Source organism: Neopsephotus bourkii, unplaced genomic scaffold, assembly GCF_033783945.1.
Source record: "Neopsephotus bourkii isolate Nb327-2 ecotype Australia unplaced genomic scaffold, CSIRO-AGI_Nbou_v1 NB_739, whole genome shotgun sequence".
Lineage (NCBI taxonomy): Eukaryota > Metazoa > Chordata > Aves > Psittaciformes > Psittacidae > Neopsephotus > Neopsephotus bourkii.
The window spans coordinates 2,518,779-2,539,142 of NW_026901237.1; the positions used below are offsets into that span (position 1 = coordinate 2,518,779).

Genomic DNA, 20,364 nt, shown 5'->3' on the forward strand with positions numbered 1-20,364 from the left:
TGCAGATTGCTTCAAAGTAAACACAACAAAGATGCCAGAGGAAGTTTAAGTCAATGATGGCTGGTAAATTCAGTCAGCATCTGGTGTTGCTTGTTCTGTTTTGGTGCTCCAGCATGTTTTAGGTCATGTAGCCCAATTTTCTTAGCCTCATTTGGTTTTTATAATGCTCATAATACAATTTATAATGTGGGGGAATATACAGTGAACAATATTTGAAAGTCTCCTGCTTAATGGCAAAATACTCATTTTCTTTCCCTTGTCCTCCAAGATGCCTGTTCATAGGTGGATTGTACCTTGTAGGGCCTTTCTCTGTCACTTTGTCATCTCTTCACTGACCCCTTCACCCTCCCAAGTAAGCTATTACCCCTGGGACTATGTTGTAAAGTCGCTTTCCCCCTACCTTAGACGGCCCTCGTTCTGCAGGCTGGCGAGAACACATGGAGCGTCGGCGGAGGTTTGAGTTTGATTTCCGGGAACGAGACGACGAACGGGGTTATCGACGGGTGCGGTGTGGGAGCGGCAGCATGGATGACGACAGGGACAGTCTCCCTGAGTGGTGCTTAGAAGATGCAGAAGAAGAAATGGGAACATTTGACTCCTCTGGAGCGTTTCTCTCTTTAAAGGTGAACCGCTGTCTTGGGTCCTTTGTTTGCTTTGAGCAAGTATCCTGTTATGTTGGGAATGGATTATGAATGGTTGTGTTTACTTCATAGAAGGTGCAGAAGGAGCCAATCCCTGAGGAACAGGAGATGGACTTCCGACCCGTGGAGGAAGGTGAAGAAAGGTCTGACTCTGAAGGAAGCCACAATGAAGAAGCCAAAGATCATGAGAAGACCACCAAGAAAGAGGGAGAGAAAACAGATAGAGTAGCGGCAGGTAAGGGGAATGTCTTGCACATCTGTTCTATGCTACAGTGTGGAATTTTGTTAATTCAGTTACGTAGAATTATGCAATGTTACAGAAGCGGTGGAAGAAGCAGTCCAGGCGTCTTCACCAGCTGCTAGGTCAGATACCCCACCAAAATCCCAGCCTCCAGACCTGCTGCAGACGAGTCTTTTTGAAAGGAAGGAAGAGTCTTTGCCAGAAAGAACAGAAAAAACAGAGGATAAAGAGAATCGAATGGAGAATACACCACCAGCCAAAATGTCCAGCAGAGGGGAAGGTAATAAACTTGATAGGTAAATTTAGTAAGTTTCCATTACTCATTGTGATTAATTTGGCCTCTTAAGAGGCAAGGACTGGAATATGGAGGCGAAGAGCAAGAGTTCACCAACTGGGTTAAAAATACATGATTTGTTGGACATGCTATCTCAAATGCTTGCAGTGTACAAGTACTTCACTTTGCAACACAGTCTAGAGAAACATCAGCTAGTTAGGGGTATGCCTTATTGTTGTAGAGCAGATAGTCTGGGCAAATGTATGTGGTCAGGGAACAGGATTACTGGAACGCGTGGAGTTCTGCACTATTTGGACTTAAACTGTTCCTTGAAGTTAGGTTGGGCGCCTTTGCTGTAAACAGTACCAGTATAGGAAGATTTGAAAATCATTTTGCTTTGGTGCTACTTTTGAGTTGTTGAATGTTTTTCTACAGTAAGTTTTCATTTCTTAGTTCATTATCTCTAACACTTTTCTTTAGATTTGGCTTCAGTTGCTCAACCTTTGCCACAGATTTCTGCAGACACAGCTTCTCCTGCTCATCTTTCTCCTCCTGTTTCCAATTCAAATCCTGCTTTGCGGCCAGTCCAGACACCTGTCACAGCTGCTCCAGGCATGGGCAGCATTCCCACTGACCCAGATGATGAAGAGGGCCTCAAACACCTAGAGCAGGTGAAATTTCTTAAATTCCTTTGTTATTGACAGTCGTGAGACTGGAGGAACTTGAAATGCAAAAAAATACTTGAAGCCCATAAAAGCTTTACACTCCATGGTGCATACTTGAAACTTTACACTCCATGGTGCATACTTGAAAGCTGCTTTTCTTCCCTCCATTATTATTTTGGAGAGTAATTCAAGCTGAAGTAGTATGTTTCTGTATAAGGGTACTATACCCACTATTAAAGAGCTAGAGATCCTAGTGCTTACGACCACTGTCAAGTAGCCTTACCATTTGCCTTGGAAACCATAAAACAATGTGTCAAATAGGTTTAAAAAAAACCCTACAACTAAATACCTAACTGGAGTGCAGACTGTGTGCATGGAAGTTCAGCGACAGCTGGGATGCAGAGTATTTTTCATGCTAGTGCTCCTATGAATGTTTTATTTTTTCATCATGATACTGTGTGGGACCTTGTAGGCAAGTGTTCTAAAGCTTTACTTAACCAGGTCAGCCATGCTTACTCAGGATCCTGACGTGGTAGACTGAGCTGAGGGTTTGTGGTGCAGTTACACCAGTCCTTAAGTTGCTTGTAATTCCTGGTGCACTTTTGAGCACCGGGTTGTATTTGGCACACTCATTTTCAAATCTGTAAGCAGACATCTAACTCTGGTATTCCTTGCTGGTTTTGATGTCTCCTGCAGCAAGCAGAGAAGATGGTGGCATACCTGCAGGACAGTGCCCTTGATGATGAAAGACTAGCAGCAAAAATTCAAGAGCACAGAGCAAAGGGTTCCTCAATGCCGTTGTTCCATGAAGCCATGCAGAAGTGGTACTACAAAGATCCACAAGGAGAAATTCAGGGTAGGTCTGTGCCCTTTACACTTCCTCTTTTGTTTCACAGAACTGTTAGAGTTCTTCACAAGATTACCTCCAGCAGATACTCATGCATGTTTTTACAAAAGCAGTGTGGGGAATGTACCACTCTAGAACTGGGTTTTGAAAATAGATCTGCCCATCACTACCACCATCAGCTCAGCATGCCTAATGCTATCATGGATAAGGTTTGCCATCATTCTCTGTTTCTGTAAACTGAGGTTAGAATGAAACTTGTTTCATGCCAATAGTTACTCAGTTTCCAGATAGTAGCAGAAATAAAACAAGAACTTGAATGTTCAATAGATGTTGAAGAATCCGTGACAAACACTGAAATCAGCTTTCTAGTCTCAGCCTGAAGACATTGATTATTGAGGGAAGGACAGTTTCTTTAGAGCAAAGAAAAATTTTCACAAGCCACTGCTCGAAGTGTGATCTCAATTTAATTTGCAGTTGCAGCCAGTGCGTTATGAGTTTATATAATACAGTTTCATGCTTGCTGTTTTTGCTAAAGAAATTCCAATTTTTGTGCTATGGAAGTTGGAATAAGCCTTTCATGTAGATATTTGCATCTTTGCTTTCAGAAGATACTTTTGAAGGTCTCAGGGCTCTGTTTTAACAGTTGTTAGCTGACTCCTGAAAATGCAGTTGAGCAGTGATTTATGTACTTACTGTACTTAGTAGTAGTTGCTAATACTGTTGAGTATGAATGACTTCCTCAGTGATGAGCTCTAGATAGGACTTGAGGGAGTGTTATTTGTGGGATCTGTGCCAGTCTCGTCTGCAGGTATTGCACATCTTTAGGGTTTTCTTCTTGCCCTTTTAAGTTTAACAGGATGCTAACTATAAAGTGTTTGTATTCGCTCAGTGTACTTTAAACTGTGTGTTAGTTGCTGGTGGGTGTCTTGCTCAGTGAGTCTAAAGCTTTTTTTTTTTTTATTAGAGTAAGTACTTCCTTGAAATGACAGGAAGAATGGCAAGGCACTGGCACAGGCTGCCCAGAGAAGCTGTGGCTGCTCCATCCCTGGCAGTGTTGAAGGCCAGGCTGGACGTGGCTTGAGGCAACCTGGTCTAGTGGAAAGTGTCCCTGCTTGTGGCAGGGGGTTGGAACTGGGTGAGCTTTGAGGTCCCTTCCAACCCAAACCATTCCATGATTCCAAAATTAAACACTGCCATGTAATTTTTTTTCTGTGATACCTCTTGTGTTTTCATATTCTCTAGGAGGAATTACCTTCTAAAGATACTTCAGAAAGAGAATGCAAGAATCTACTGAGCATTCTTGCTTTTGAAAAGATATTTTTGCAAAACTTGTTTTTTTATGGTTCTTAAGTTAAATATTCTTTTATACTGGCTTTGTGTCCATTAGGATATGTAAAATTAGTACAGGAGCCCTCATTTGAATGGAATGACTGAAATCTTTGTCAGGAAAAAATGCAGAGAAAGAAAAGTGTAACTCTTTGAGGAAGGAAAGAGAAACTGGTTTCCTCAGGATCTTAAAAATTGTATCATCCAAGGTAGATTTGCTTGTCTGCTAAGTTTCAGAAGCAAAACTTCTGTAAAACATGAATTCCTCAGATTTGAAGGCTAAAGTTGGAACAGGCTAAGATGGTTTAATTATCTGTGCAGTGTATGTGGGGAAAGTAGTGCTTGTGCTTGCAGCACTGTCAGCTAGCAGATACCGTTGAGGTCCACACTGAAGTTGTAGCTGTTGTCAGCCTGATGTTGAGCCTGAAGTAGTGAGCTGTGCTGGAAGGCAGGACCAAGCTACACACCACTGTGGCTGCTTAGCTTTCATTTCAGAGCTGTCTTGTCTCTCTCCAGTACATGGTAAAAGGAGTAATGCACTTTTCATTAAAGGCTGTCTGGGGGGATGCTGTAGCCACTGTAATTGAGCTAGTGTGCATTGACACTCTAGACTTGAACGTACTCTCTCCAGACAAGTGGATGAGATGGACAGGAAGGCCTGATGCTATGTACTGTGTTACTTTAACAAGCACCATACTCTGTTTCTAGTATACTCAACTTGGCCTTACTTCCCCTTCCCCCCCATGTGTATTGGTTGATGTTATTTCAGGTCCTTTCAGTAATCAGGAGATGGCAGAGTGGTTCCAGGCTGGATACTTCACTATGTCGCTGTTGGTTAAGAGAGCTTGTGATGAGACTTTCCAGCCGCTTGGAGACATCATGAAAATGTGGGGCAGGGTTCCGTTCACTCCAGGTCCAGCACCACTTCCACATCTGGTAATTGTGACAGTTACAGTATTCCAGTAGACCTGTAAAAAGTAAATGAAATTATTTACGTGTCAGCTTCTCTGTCTTGGAATTTTGGGTGTTCCAAAGTTGAATAACTTTTAAGAGGAGGAAAGACACTCAATTTAAAAATGTTTGTTTTGCCATATCTGTGGCTGGAAGGCTTGGCCCTGTTGTATACAGGCACTGGGTATTTCACAGTGACTATATAACAGACTTTGTAAATGTTGATCTCTGTATAGGGATTTTTCCGTTTTCTTTGTCTTTTCAGTTAGAATACAACTTTTAGATTGTTTGCATTTGCAATATGCTACTGTTACTACATATGTTATTAAAATAAAATCTTTTATTCCTTAAACATAGGGTGAGCTGGACCAAGAGCGGCTGACTAGGCAACAAGAGTTGGCCCTGATCCAAATGCAGCACCTCCAGTATCAGCATCTTTTAATACAGTAAGACTGCCAGTTCCAGAGATCTTCCAGTGGCTGTGTTCTACTCTGCATTTTTAATCATCTGGGTTCACCCTCTTGTCATTGTTTCCTTGGGCAATGGGGCTGGGAGTCCTTCACCTCCCGCAGCAATAGCCTGTCTCCACAAGCACCAGAGGCCTCGACAGGATTAGCAGAGAGAGAGTGGGGCTACCTCAGGCACACTTTACAGAGTCTCCTTCAGTGTCATGTATAGCTCCTGGGCTGAGACCTGCTGTATAGATAGCTGTTACAGTCAAACTGAGTCTTGGCTGTCCTTGTAATGCAGCTCAGATGTTTTGGAGTCAGGGGAAGGCTACAGCTTCTTGAACTGGAGGTGGAGAAGGCAGAACTTAGTTTTGGTCTGCTTGCTCAATGAAGATCAGTAGAAGGTAACTGCTGGGAGAAGTGCTTTGTCATCCACTTTGCCAAAGGTGTCAGTTGTTCATCTGTGGTCAGTTTCTAACAATTTGTTTTGTAGGAGCTTGGAGAAAAGAAAGGAGTCAGAGTACTCATTCAAGGGGTCCTGAAAACATAGGCCATGATAATGATTTTTGAATACTGTTTGTCAGCTTATGATTTGATTGTGCAGGAATTTGCCCCTGTACTGGGGATGCCTTGACATACTGGGGAAGAGATTGATTTATGTAGGTGGGCAGTCATCAAAACCAGATTAATTTGAGCAATCTGTATGTTATATGTAAAAAAAGGGATGTAGTGTTGCACAGGGAAACATTGGACATCAATAACCAGTTGATGTAGTTGAGGGTGAGAGAAATTTGGTTGTGGTCATGTGGGCCAGTTTGGTTTATCTTGTATTTTTATTCTTTTCAAGGCCTTGTTCTGTGGTTTCCTTTAGTATTTAGCACGTACATGATATAGGTCAGGGGGCATTAGTCACAGAGAATGAATCTGTGCAGGTTCTGCAACTTGGGCATTATATAAATAAGCAAGTGAACAAGTACCAGTGATTCTCTGCTTCTCTTTTGAAGACAACAATATGCACAGGTGCTAGCTCAGCAGCAAAAGGCAGCCCTCTCATCCCAGCAGCAGCAGCAGCTCGCTATTCTCTTGCAACAGTTCCAGGCCTTGAAGATGAGGTGAGTTAGCCCAGACTTGAACTGAATTCCAGTCTCTGCTATATGCTAGCTTGTATATAATCATTAAAACCTTGTCAGTGTCTGTCCTATTCCAGTTTGCTTATAATTGAGCATTACATGTTTTCAAGATTGTGTGAATATAATACAGATGCAGGATGTCAAATACTTCCTTAGATAAATAGTCTTTATCTCAGAGAATGTTTAGGGACAATCTTTATAGTTGAAATAATACCTTTTTGATAGATCTGTTGTGTCAGTAACAGAATGGCTTTGCCAGCTGAGTGCTGCAGTACCAGATGCTTGTTCTTCAAACTAGCTTATCAGCAACAAATGTGAAACTAGCAGTAGGTGGCTTAGCCATTGACTTGGCAGCAGGGATGAGATAAGCAAGAGCTTTGCAAGCAACTAGTGTTGTCCACATCATATTTTTTGTTTTAAATAGAGGTATGGAAGGAAAAGAGTATGTTACAAGTTACTGAATCTCATGTGTGTTCAGAGCACTCCTGTCCCTGGAAGTGGCATGTTGATTCTTCCTGTTGGTATTACAGAATATCTGAACAGAACATGATGCCCCCTGTTACAAGGTCTGTGTCAGTGCCGGACACTGGCTCAATATGGGAACTACAGTCAGCTTCACAACCTACAGGTAAGATGCTTAGCATGTGTCAGACCTGTAAAGAAAAAAGTTCGTGTATTAAGAATCAGCATCTTTGAGTTGATCACTTCCTTCTCAACATGAGGGGAAGTTGCCAGTATTTTTTAATTGGTTTAGCCTACTTGGCCTTGCAGTTTAAATTTCATTTGAGCTGTGAAAAATATGGTTATTTTTCTGATGGTTATGGGAAGTTTTGATGCAGAGGGATTGAGTGTTACATTATAAAGGTGTTCTGCTCTGGGAGGAGTTTGAATAGCTGATTCTTGTGCAGAATTTTGTCAGAAACCCAGCCTTGCTTCAGTCATGGACAGGCCTTGTTCTACAGGAAGAAAAGGTGGCCCTCTGCTGACTAAGACTAATGTGTTGTCATAATTTTAGTTCATAAAACATACTAACAGCATACACAAGATTTTTTCCCTTTCAGATGTCTTATTGTTGATGTGCTTATTTTTGCTTGTCAATGTTTGTTTTCTTCCCTATCTAGTTTGGGAAGGAAGCAGTGTCTGGGATCTCCCCATTGATACTGCAGCTCAGGGATCAGCTCTAGAACAACTTCAGCAGCTCGAGAAGGCCAAAGCTGCAAAGGTCAGAAACTGTTTAATACTGTAAGAAGTTGGGATTGCTGTTCCACAATGAACTGTGTTTCCTAAGCCAATGGAAGACACTTAGCTCCTCAGTCTTCATGCCACTGTATGATTCTGATTGTATTTTCATGGAAAACACTGAAAGGAATAGGGAATACAGAAACCAGTTATGAAATCCTCGTGGACTGCTGTTTGGAAACCATTGCTGTGGAGGTACTACTGACCTCTAAAATAGCGCTTATGTGTTTTACACTTGTGACTAGAACCAGTTCACTAGCTACCTGTGTTTCAAAATGGAATCATCATGAGCTGTCATGCTGTGCAGGTAGTTGTTCTCTTAATCTTTGCATCTTATCACCAGAGTTGGTTTGGGGAATCTCAGTTTGTCAGGGTTGTTTCACATTTAGCTTAGTATTAAATTATTTTTGTATGTTTGAACCTTTATGATTCTGTACATTTCCTGAAATTGATTGTTTTATGATGGCTGCAAAGCAACTCGCTACTAGCTTTTAGAGTTGGAGGTTATTTTAAGGAGCTGATACAGAAAGACTGACTAGAGAACTGGTGTTCTTTACTGAACAAAAATTGTCAGACGTGGTTCTAGACTACTTGAGGAATCTGACCCCAGTAGGCAGCCAGCTGATAGGTAAAATTACAATTAAGGCAGAGCATCTGTCAGAGGCTTTATTTTTTACGGTGTTACTGTAATCTCTGCAGTGTTGCCCTAGGAAATGGTGTAGGAATACGTTACCTGCATCTGAGTGTAGTTTTATGTGAATTGTAGCTAGAGCAAGAGAGGAGAGAAGTGGAAATGAGGGCCAAACGAGAGGAAGAGGAGAGGAAAAGGCAGGAGGAGCTTCGGAGGCAACAAGAAGAGCTACTTAGGAGGCAGCAGGAAGATGAGAGGAAACGACGGGAAGAAGAAGAACTGGCCCGCAGGAAGCAAGTGAGTTTCCTCAATGTAGTTAATCTCTAATTAATTTTAATGATTTAAAAAACTCACTTTAAGAATCCTGTGGGGTCTAATTAATCTTTGGTAGGTGTGTATGAAGAGAGTTCTAATATTTTTCATGTGAGTATATGAAATTATTCTTCTACTCTTGATTTTAAGAGCCCAAAATTGCAGTTTGAGAAATGGGCTTTGATGCTTCGATTCTAGATAGGTTTCTGTTTGTGAGATTAGAAGCTTTTATTCCTTGTGGATATTCCCTCCCAGCTTCTTAGTGTCAATATTAGACTTCAGTTAGTTGCCCAGTTATTGCATGCTTAATCTTTACTCATGATTTATGCAGTCTAGTGGGTTTTTTATGGTATGGTCTGCACCTGTTCCAGATGGATATAGGGGGTTATAGTGGAAAAAAGTGATGTACCATTTAGCTTTTTTCCCTGTTGTTTGGGGGTTTTTATGACTTAGTAAAGATTTTTTTTAAAATAATGTATGTAGTTTATGTCACAGTCTGTCAGCTTGGTTTTCTTGAGTTGATAGTTGGAAAAGGAAGGACGTAGTTGGGACAAGCAGATTGATAAGAATGAATTACATGATTTGTGTTGCAGGATGAATGAATGTAGGAGTTGTAGTATATTCTTAATGTTCTTCAAGAATATGAAATTGAGGCATTATTAGCTTACAGTTTCTAGCAATAACTTCTGAATATTGTATGGAAGAAAGATTAATTGTTCCTTAAGTGTTGCAGGAAGGAAGGACAGTGACAGTTCAAAGTTTCACTCTGTATGTGAAGGACATGGGCAAGCACATTGGTGAGCTTATTCACTGAGGAGTTCGTCTATAAATGCCCTCTAAAGTAGCACATGAATAATAGGTGAAAGTAATAAATAATTCTGTCCTTTATCATATTTTCTGTTTCCTTAGGCAGTTATAAAGTGTTTTTTCTGGTTTAAGGATCAGAAGCTTTTGAGGAAGCCTCTAGAATCTTTAGTTATAGACCTCAATTCACTCATTGTTTGAGTTTTGTCATTGAAGATTTATCTTAAGTGACTGCAGTATGTGGTTAACTTTCATGGTATCTTTAAGAATCAAGTCTGTAAATTAATAGCTGTTTGCGTTACTGTATTTACTTTTGTTTACAGCTAGTCATTATGGTATAAAGTAGAAAAACATCCTCTGATGCTCAAGTTCAAGCTTTACTGTAGCAGTAAAGCAGTAATATACTCAAAAGTTGAAATTCTGAGTTAAGTTGCTTTAGATCTGTTGTAATAACTAATTTTTCAGCTGATCACCTGGTAACTCAATGTGTGTCATCCATGGTGGCTTCAAATAGACTTGGGTTGTTTCTTTACATATTAACGCTTTTGCTACTGTGTATAACATCATAGAAATGTCCATTAAATTCCAAAGGTTTTTTGTCCACTTTGGATTTGTATGGTAAACAATCTGACTCTGTAAGATGTCATGGGAAATAATTTACAAGGAGCAAGCAGAATGGGGTTGAAAAGCAGTATCAGCAACTATCTTAGTTCATTACCAATGGAATAATTGCCACAATGCTTAATTCTGAGCAGTAAAGTCTTGAAAAGGTAACAAAGGGTTTAAGCACTTCTCTGGAAAGAGAAAATAATATTGTATTATGTATTTTAAAAACAAAAAGAAACTGGTCTAATATTTGAATCTGAATTCTGAAGGCATTGTAGAATCAGGGATGAACTGATTTATTAGCATGGATTTATACAGAGGAGATGATGCTTAACAAATTTGATTAACTTCTTTTGAGGAGATGACAGTGAGAGCTGAGAGGGGTGAAGCAGTAGACTTAATCTGCCTGGACTTCAGGAAGGCTTTTGATGTAATACTGCATAAAAGACTAGTATATAAGGTTAGTAAATATGCTGTTGATGGTGAATTCTAAGTAAATTTAAAAAAACAAACAAACCAAAACTAATAGACATTCAATTCTATAGGTTGAAATGTCGTACAAAATGTTGAATCCAGTTCTGTTCATAGTTTTCCTCAGTTACTTGCACTGTGAAATTGCAAACAATAATGCTCAGCTTGTGTAGCTCCTGTATTTCTTTTTTGTTTCTGGTCTAATATCTTCTATTTTGTAATGATTGATTACTTTCAGGAACCAAATGTGGGGTTTCATAATTAGCTAATAATTGTTTTGTCTGAGTTATGTCTTCAGTGCTCCCTTTAAAGTACCTGGGTCAGAGATCAGATCCATAAAATGAAAAAAATTAGATCCTAATGACATAAACAAACAGAGTTGCAGGTGCTACCAATTACAAAAAAAATCCATAATATTTTATTGAAGGATCCAGTGTCTGTTGAAATGGGGATTGCTACTTATGGATTTTCTGCTATATTACAGGTATTTTAAAAGATGTCTGTACAGCAATGTGTTTACTTGAAAATCAATTATTAGAGAAGATGCTAAAGAATATTGAGATGCTTCTAGAGGAGGAAGCTATAAATATGGGACCAGTAAGAGCCAAAGGAATGAGTCTGTTTCCCATACAAGTTAGTGGCAGAATGCTGGAGAGCTTTGAATGCTTTTGGTCACATGTTCAAACAGAAATCCTTTAATAAGAAGACACAGAAATAAACATTAAATCAACATTTTCTATAGCTGTGAAGAGTAGGAAAAAAAGAATTCCATCAGCTGCATGGTTCCCAACTTTTCATAACCATGGAGATTTTTTTCCCTCATGCTGGTACAACACTGTTCAGCTTTAGTTCCTTAGGAGAGTGAAGGCTTTTTAAATTGCTGTTATTCAACAGTACCTTTTCTAGCATTCCTGAGCAAGAAGGTGATCCCTACAGCTTTATTCATGTCAATTCTAGCCTTGCTTCCCAAAGGGGAAGTAGGGCAGAGATGCCAATGAACTGCTGTCCTATAGGAGGACTTGGTAACTTTGTTTATCTCAGGTATATGTTATGTGGATGACTAGTGCGGAACATCCTGCCCAGCCCGGGCAGCAGCTTGGCATCCTGAGCTGAGATCCTGGTGTGTGGTCTGTAGTCAAAGAAAACTGGCACACCTCCAGCCTCCTCAGTAGACTTTTCAGTGCAATAAACAATAAGTGGAAATTTTTCAGCACTTGTACTGGGGACACGATTATTGCAACTTGACTGCATGTGTCCAATCAATACACTTACGGGCCCAAGTTACAGAAGTAGTTGAGGTGATGTGTGTTTTGTGCTTAAAGCTTTTGTGAATATGACAAATCAAGACTTAATTAATGAGAAAGTGATTCAAAGGCTGCTGGTTTATGTCCAGCAAGTAGAAGTAAAACTTACACTTGTGGAACCTTGTATTTAGCACTAAACCAGTTAAGTGATACACAAAAGTATGAATTGCTTGGCTTGTAGATGGTGCCATAGGATTGCTTATAAAAAATCCTCTGTCTACTGACAGTTATATTGTAGACATCTGAAGTTAGCCATGTCAAACACCTGGTCCAGATGTTCAGTTAACTGTATTGCAGTTTATCTATGCTGTGTATAGAAGGCTTGTTACCAGATCGAGTAAAAGGGTCTTGGATTTCAGAATTAATTTCCTTGATTTAACAGAGTTCAAAATTTATGCCCATGCTGCACAATTAGTCTCCCTTTGCCCTATAAATAATATATTGCTTAAAGAAACTTGAGAGGACAATTGCACAGTACTGATCATTCAAAAGGAAAATGTATTTATGAAAACCTGAAAATTCTTTTTCAAACAGTAGGATCTGTAGGTTGAGCTGGTAGGGTAAGTCAGAAAGTGGAGAGAAAAATAAAGGGATGAAAAGTAGGGTGGCCTTAACACAGTTGCTAGACCTTAGAGATTAGAAATGGCAGCAAAACCCAAGGCTATTTAATGCAAAGGGAAAGTCAGAACCAGGGAACACCCAGATGCACTGCTGTGTAACAGCATACAGGAAACCAGTGAAAGACTGGTTATTCCCTATTCCTCCAAAAGCAAGTGGCAGAATGGAAAAATGTTTACCTTGATCTTCAGAATAGTAGGAATGGGTGCTGATGTGTTATTTTTGAGTTAAGTAAATAATTTTTCTACTTGGAAAGCAAACCATAATTTATTGGAAGCTATTTAAATATTATAGGGATAGCAAAAAATCAAAGCCCTCAAGAGCCCATAGTATTTAAATAGTGTAGGAATAGTCCAGTCAAAGCCCTTTTGTTAAGTTCCACATCTGAGACTTCCAAAGGTTACAGTGTCTTCAAGTGCACTTGGCTTCTTCAGTTTATTTCTGGTGTCTGGAGATGTGGTTTTAGTTTTGTAGGGCACTTGAGTAGTTACTCCTGTAACTAGGAAGAAAGCTACTCCTGTAAGTAGGAAAAGCTTCCAACTTAATAGCTGACACCCCCAAAAAATGATTTAATGATACTCGCACATAGAAATACATGTATATGTTTAGGTGCAGTTAGTGCATACTGAAGAGAGGAGTCTTGTCCATTGTTTTCGTTCTCAACACCATTCTTTTTAAAAACAAAGATTTCGTGTGTTCCCTGTTTCATTAAAGTAATTATGTATGAGATGCACACTACATCAAAAAACCCTGTTAACATGTTTATCTGTAGTATTTAATAGAGCTGTTTTTTAGTAATGCATAGCTTGGAGCTAAGGAGCTCTTCTTGAGGCCATTTATCTGGCCAGACCATGTTGTAGTCTGTGTTCTAATGCAGTTCATCAATAAAATGGCATTTATAGACTGACACTTTGTTCCCAACTCCAGGAGGAAGCCCTGAGGCGACAACGGGAGCAGGAAATTGCACTAAGGCGGCAGCGGGAAGAAGAGGAGAGGCAACAACAGGAGGAAGCACTTAGAAGATTGGAAGAGAGAAGAAGAGAAGAGGAAGAAAGACGGCAGAGAGAGGAGTTACTGCGTAAACAGGTGAAAAATGGGACAAGGGACTTAGTATATTTAATTATGGAGCCGGCCAGAATGAGCAAGCTTTGAGACTTGCGTCCGTACCTCAGGCACCATCAGTTTTGGTGGAAGAAAGCAAAGCTTGTAGACAGTATCAAGTGAATAGTTTACTTGCATCCTGATTTCAGAGTAGATAACCGGAATCTGATCTGCTGTTTGGCAGATTAATTAGTGTTGAATGAATGTCTTCCTTCGTGTTTGAGTCTTAAGAATAGCTTTGCAGCATGGTATTTCTACTCCTTTCTGCAAAAGAAAGGCAGAGTATAGTACCATAATAATAATGATTTATTTTGAGCCATTGGTATAGAATCATACTGTAGAATGATACTTCTCCAGCATCAACTGAGATGATTGGTTTTGCTAGTCTTCCTGTACTATGCCAAGACTATACTCACTATCAAAGTGTTAGCTCTTTCCTTTTCTTGTCTTACTGTTAACAATTGTTACATTTTCCTTTGGAGTCATCTTTAGAAGTCCCTAACGGTTAACTTGAGCTTCCAGACCCCTGATTCAGACTGTCACCATTCCTAAATCAAACTAACCTTGAAACATGATTGGCTTCACATTAACCTTCAGGTTTACTTCAGAATTGACAGGTTTCTTTCAGGGACTTCCTTTGTAAGGCATTGATCAACATTTTTGTTCCACCACACAGTCATCTCCTTTTGTTAGCAGAAATATCTTTCCCTTTGCAACTCTAATGTTGAATTTACAACAGTCAATATTGCTGTTTTCTTCTTCCATGCCAAAACCTCTTCTCCCTTTACTCCTGTCAAGTTTTATTCAAGTGTAGCAGTACTTGACTGTAGGTAGTATGAGCAGACAGAAGATCAGACTGAAAGGTATTTAACTCCTGAAAGGAAAGTGTGATGAAATTAGCTAGTCTGAATTACGGAGATGTTATTCTCTTCCGAATTCTTCATTCCTTGGTGGAGCAATGGGAAACCTTGCATCTTTATGAGACATAAACTATGTTAGTGGGCTGAGATATATAAAGTTAAACTAACAGCTTAAACAGCACAGATTCCAGATACAAAGGCTTCTCCCTGTTCTGTCAGAATGTTAATACCGCAGAGTATGAGTAATTTTGACCTTCTAAGTCTACTTAGACCTTTACTCCTCTTTATGTCCTGGGAAGGAAGAGGAGGCTGCCAAGTGGGCACGTGAAGAGGAGGAAGCTCAACGGCGACTTGAAGAAAGTCGGCTACGTATGGAAGAAGAGGCAGCCAGACAGCGGCTCGAAGAAGAAGAACGAAAGCGCAAGGAGCTGGAACTCCAGCGCCAGAAAGAAATAATGAGGCAGAGGCAGCAGCAGCAGGAGGCTTTACGACGGCTGCAACAGCAACAGCAACAGCAGCAACTTGCACAAATGAAGGTAATGTGTTTCTGTAGTTTAACTTCCCCTTCAGTTTGGGGTAGTAAGTGAAACCATGGCTGGATTCAGGGTTGTCTGGGTTTGCTTGAGCAGAGCAGGGATGGATGAACTATTTGGGGAGGGAGGAGGGTAAATAGTTGACTGGGAAAGTGATGGGAGGAACAAGAGGAGGATAGGTTACAAAATAAAAAGGGAAAAGGTTCAGTCAGTAGAAGTGCACTGGAAAGGGATTCACAGATAAGTACAGATGTTTTGAGTGCTGTAGTAAGGGCCACTGCAGAGTTCCTAAAGCTTAGAATATCTTTAAAATCAAAATTGACTTTTCTGGTTTTAGACAGAGATGTATTAATTATCCTTGATACACTGTCTTTGACACTGATCAAAGGGCAATTAAAAGAAATACAATGTTGGTACTCTTTCCTACTTAATTATTCCATCTTATGCTTTTCAGTTTTGTGTTAAACTTTAAAGGTGGCCTGATTTTCCCAGTGTGCAGTGGGCTTATACTGGTTTGGTTTTTTTTCATTATTATACTTTAGTAGTGTTCTCTAAGATGTTCTGTAATTCCTAATGATGTGGGTTTTTTGGCCCAGCTCCCTTCATCTTCAACATGGGGTCAACAATCAAATTCAGGAGCTTGTCAATCCCAGACCACACTGTCATTGGCAGAAATCCAGAAGTTAGAAGAAGAACGAGAACGACAGCTTCGAGAAGAGGTAAGTGCTAACAGTGATGGAGTGTAACCTGTTAGAGTAGACTCAACTATGTGACTGCTTAACTGTCGATTTAGGAATGGTGAGGATGAGGAATGGTTTCTTAAAACAGTATAACTCAGGTACAGTTATTTCATATTGATGCTCTGATATGTTTATAATATGCACAAGACCAGGGCAGCCCTGGGGGGTTACAGACTGGGAAACACAGGGTGGGAGCAACTGATGGTAGGAGAGAATATTTTCCTTCAAGACAACACATACTTAGTTGGCTGCAGTCATGATTTAACATATTTATTCTGTCCTGGGCTAGTAAACTATTTTTACTGGTTACTTAAGTGTTTCCCTTTTACAGGAACTGTAATAACTAAAAAAAAAAAGTAGGTCAGGCAGACTCCTCCAGAAGAGAGTGAAATCAGTTTGAAATCCGTTTCCCAGCTAGAATTTTGAATAGTAATGATCTTCTGTAAGTATGGACAAGCACTTTTGTCTTGCATGCAACAGCAAAGGCGTCAGCAGCGTGAACTAATGAAGGCCCTCCAGCAGCAGCAGCAACAGCAGCAAAAGTTGTCAGGCTGGGGTAATGTCACCAAACCAACAGGCACTACCAAGTCCCTGCTGGAGATACAGCAGGAAGAGGCACGGCAGATGCAGAAACAGCAGCAACAGCAGCACCAGCAGCCGAACAGAGTCAGAAATACTACGGTACGTGTGGCTTTTGTCTGATTAGTAAATGGAGGGAAACTGTACGTGACAGCTCTCCATGTCTGGTTCTAATAACCAGGATCTCTTTATTATGTTTCAACAGCACTCTAACCTGCACACCAGCATTGGGAATTCAGTGTGGGGCTCCCTAAACACTAATCCCAGCAACCAGTGGGCATCTGACCTAGTCAGTAGCATCTGGAGTAATGCTGATACCAAAAACTCAAACATGGGTTTCTGGGATGATGCAGTGAAGGAAGTGGGACCTCGTAACTCGACCAATAAAAACAAAAGCAATGCCAGCCTCAGGTAGGAACTGGGGAAGCAGACTTTGCAAAGAAAGGCTACCACTCCTGAGATGATCACTTAGCAGTTATAATGTCTTCAGCTGTTTTCCTTTTATTCTGTGACACTCAGGATCTGTTTTGACAACAAAAATAGCTAATAGGTGACCCTTCACAATTTACTTTGTCATCTACTTAAATTAGTTGGTTCTTAAACAGTTTGCGTCTTGTAAACTAGTGAGTCTCATAACACTGTACTGTGTACTATACTATTGATAAGTCTGGCAATTTATAATTTATTATCTGTGTTTTGTTTACCACAGTAAATCTGTTGGTATTACAAGTAGACAAAACAAGAAGGTGGAAGAAGAGGAGAAGCTGTTGAAATTGTTCCAGGGGGTAAATAAAGCCCAGGATGGATTCACTCAGTGGTGTGAACAGATGCTTCATGCACTCAACACAGCCAACAACTTAGATGGTAAGAGGTGGGAGGAATGTAAATGATTCACTGTGAGAAACAATATCTTTGTTTCTTGAGCAGGTTGTTCTCAGGGAAAGCAATGGCATCAAAGTAATGTTTTTAATGCAGTCAGCAAAATTTTTATAATGAAAATTTTTTAATAGTGGTCTGAAGAGCTGGTTGCATCTTCTTCATGGTTTTTGTTGGCCTAACTATGAAATCAGGGGGGATGGGAAACAGTTGTAAAGTCTGCCACCCAGAGGATTTTTGGTGACCATAGAACCATTATCAGGCAGATGGATGAGGATCCAGTTCACTTCTAATGCAGGCCAAGTTATATGCCTCTGTGCAAAGCATTTTTTGGTGTGAAACCGGTTGGGGTTTGTACTAACTCTGCTGGAGCACACATAGAGGAGCGCTCAGTCTGAAATCACAGCCTCGTACCTTCTTGTACCAAAGTACTCTAGGCATCACACTGCCTCCAGCGTGGACCTGTGCAAACCCTTGTACTCCAGCACCTGCATGCTGCAAAGTTGTGGTTCTGTGTGACCCATGAAACCATTGCTGCCCTAAAAGCCAGGAGGATCATACCTTGCACAACTTCCCTTTTCTTAGGGGAGTAATATTAGAAGTAACTTGTTGGCCTCATCTGCGATGTACTAACTGGCTGCATCTGTTGTCTTGAGGAGAGGGTTTGGTCCTGCAGTGCCATTGTGGGTCATCATACATTCTCAGTGTTTCCATGCTTCCAAGGCTGCTTTGTGCCACAGGTGGCAGCCTGTTGTCCTGGTGTCTTCCTGGCCAGTGATTTTGCTTTGTCCTTCTCCATGTGAAAATAAAACTCGGTGCAAGAAAGATAGTTTAAGAAAAGCTGGTAAGGAAGACTTGCAGGTGACCTAGCTGTGGAACTTCAGGTGCTTGCATGTCAAGTCAGTCACTGTGGAGTGTGATCTGTTGTGCTTCAGACAAAAGGAGATTGTACTGATGACAGCTCTGAGAAGAGTGTTTTCCATTTGGGCCTTGCATTAAATTTGGGCTTTATATCTGGTGGGATAACATACCCTTAGGATTGTCAGTTTATTTTTCATTCTCATCACATCAGCTGGCTTTCATACCCTTGCTTTGACTGCACAATAGGTGAAGCATTGTATCATAGGGTTTTACTGTAGGGAAAGTGGAAGGACAAGGGGTTTTTGTGGCTACTAGATTAGCAAATACGTGAAACAAATCCAAAGCTTTTGTTTATTGCATGCATGTGTTCACATATCAACACACATTCCCTCGTGGTCTGCTTTTTTTTTGCAGTTCCCACGTTTGTTTCTTTCCTGAAGGAAGTGGAGTCTCCATATGAGGTCCATGATTACATCAGAGCCTATCTTGGAGATACTCCTGAGGCCAAGGAGTTTGCCAAGCAGTTTCTTGAGCGCCGTGCCAAACAGAAAGCCAGTCAGCAGCGGCAGCAGCAGCAGCAACAGGTAAATCTCAGGAGTGTATAGAGGTTACGTTTGAGTTCATAGGAGGGTGGGTTGATACAAGGATGAGCAGGATTTTACAGCTCATGTGAAATGCAGAGGAAAAGGCAGATTTCAAATACTTGCTGCAGAATCAAGTTTCTTAACAGCTGAGGCCAATTTTAGATCAAACAGTGGTTTAGCATGCTGATCTAGGATATGCTTTATAAAGGTGAGGTGCATGTACTGGATGGATGCATCAGCGGCTAGTGCTGCCACTTGATGTAGAAAGTGCTTTGGGCTCTCTGGATGTTTTAAATGTAAATAAACCAAACTTAATTGCACTTTATAAACTTGAACTTGCTTTGTTTTCTAGGATTCAGTGTGGGGAATGAACCACAGTTCGCTACATTCGGTCTTTCAGACCAATCAGAGCAACAACCAGCAATCCAATTTTGAGGCTGTGCAGAGTGGCAAGAAAAAGAAGAAACAGAAAATGGTTCGTGCAGATCCCAGCTTGCTAGGTCAGTTTTAACTTTTGGAAATTACTGTTTGATTTGGGAGAAGTGTTGTGGAGTGTGGAATGCTTGTAAGCCCTAAATGGGAATATTAGACTTGAGCAGAACAGTTAGTTGTTGAAGCATCCTTAGAATTTGTTTCAGTATTATAATTTAATAATTTAAAAAATACTGTATCAGTTTCATCAAACGTTTGTCAAACTTTTCCTTCTAAAAAAGCCTCTTGGGTGCATTGGTTATTACCTGCAAACATTAAAGTAGTTAAAGGATGTCATTTAAACTGCCTTTTTTCTTTTGAGTGGACCTTAGCCTATTTTGTTGAATTAATTATAATTCTTTTAAGAAAACCCCATTTTCTGTCTCCTCATGAGGAGCAGCTTCTTGAGGCTTGCCTTTATCCCTTCCTGCCTTTCTACATGAGCTAACCACCCTAGTCAGAAAAGGTGGCAAAGATCTTTAGAAAAAAAGGTGAATAACTGTTACAAGTTTTCATATGGAGGCAGTGGAGATGACTGCATCATTAGTACTCAGGGTTTTTGATATTTATGTTCTGTATCTTAATTTTTATGTGAAGATGGTAGTTACCCAGCCCCTGTAGCATTGATGGAAAGGTTCCTTTAAAGTGGCCTTTTAAATACAAGGGGATCATGTAATAGTGAGCATTGTGGGGTGTAATGCGTCGCTGTAGTGTTTTAATAGAAGAAATAAATCTGCATTTGTGCTGTGTGTGATAGAAAGGAAACGAGGGCACTGCACTGGGCCAGTATTTGTTGTGCTACTTAGCTTGTGCTTGTGTAAAGCAGACTGGTATTAACCACATCGAAGTCACTGCTGTTTGTTAAGGCTCTAACAGAGCCCTCTCTGCTTTTTGTCTTCGCTTTTTGTTCTCAACAAAATCAATACTCTTAAATCTGTGTTTTCTGTATTGAAGTATATTGAACTTTTCAGTGGAATCCTGACTTATGCCAGCCCATGTGCCAGTATAGTGAGTCTGATCTGGGTCTTAGGTTGAGTAGTTTAAAACCCTGCTCAGGTAACATGAAGAAGAAATCACTAAGTACAACTAAGAAGTTGCAACTGTAGGAGAAGTACCACTTGCAGCTTCTCAAAAATCAGTACGCTCCATGAAAAATAATTCCAGAACCTTTTAGGTAACATTGTGCCACGAGAGGGAGCCAGAACAGTTCTCTAAAACCTGCTGAGCAGAGCACTTTGTTGAAGATAATG

The 20,364-nt window shown here is 40.4% G+C and overlaps 1 protein-coding gene across 12 annotated transcripts in view; it reads left to right on the top strand.

Annotated features, from left to right (window-relative positions):
• The window catches only part of GIGYF2 (GRB10 interacting GYF protein 2), a 75,901-nt gene that overhangs the window by 52,913 nt on the left and 2,624 nt on the right, over positions 1–20,364 (top strand). For 5 of the 12 annotated variants that reach the window (XM_061354506.1, XM_061354517.1, XM_061354507.1 and 2 more), the window contains 20 exons: positions 406–623; positions 714–876; positions 962–1,162; positions 1,637–1,827; positions 2,518–2,677; positions 4,764–4,930; positions 5,303–5,391; positions 6,399–6,506; positions 7,055–7,152; positions 7,646–7,746; positions 8,530–8,691; positions 10,475–10,576; positions 13,437–13,595; positions 14,770–15,006; positions 15,600–15,722; positions 16,224–16,424; positions 16,528–16,733; positions 17,032–17,186; positions 18,474–18,643; positions 18,996–19,143. In XM_061354506.1, the coding sequence (XP_061210490.1) occupies positions 406–623; positions 714–876; positions 962–1,162; positions 1,637–1,827; positions 2,518–2,677; positions 4,764–4,930; positions 5,303–5,391; positions 6,399–6,506; positions 7,055–7,152; positions 7,646–7,746; positions 8,530–8,691; positions 10,475–10,576; positions 13,437–13,595; positions 14,770–15,006; positions 15,600–15,722; positions 16,224–16,424; positions 16,528–16,733; positions 17,032–17,186; positions 18,474–18,643; positions 18,996–19,143 (3,159 nt within the window). The remainder of the gene's footprint in view (positions 1–405; positions 624–713; positions 877–961; positions 1,163–1,636; positions 1,828–2,517; positions 2,678–4,763; positions 4,931–5,302; positions 5,392–6,398; positions 6,507–7,054; positions 7,153–7,645; positions 7,747–8,529; positions 8,692–10,474; positions 10,577–13,436; positions 13,596–14,769; positions 15,007–15,599; positions 15,723–16,223; positions 16,425–16,527; positions 16,734–17,031; positions 17,187–18,473; positions 18,644–18,995; positions 19,144–20,364) is intronic. The other 7 variants (XM_061354511.1, XM_061354512.1, XM_061354513.1 and 4 more) reach the window with 7 other exon arrangements.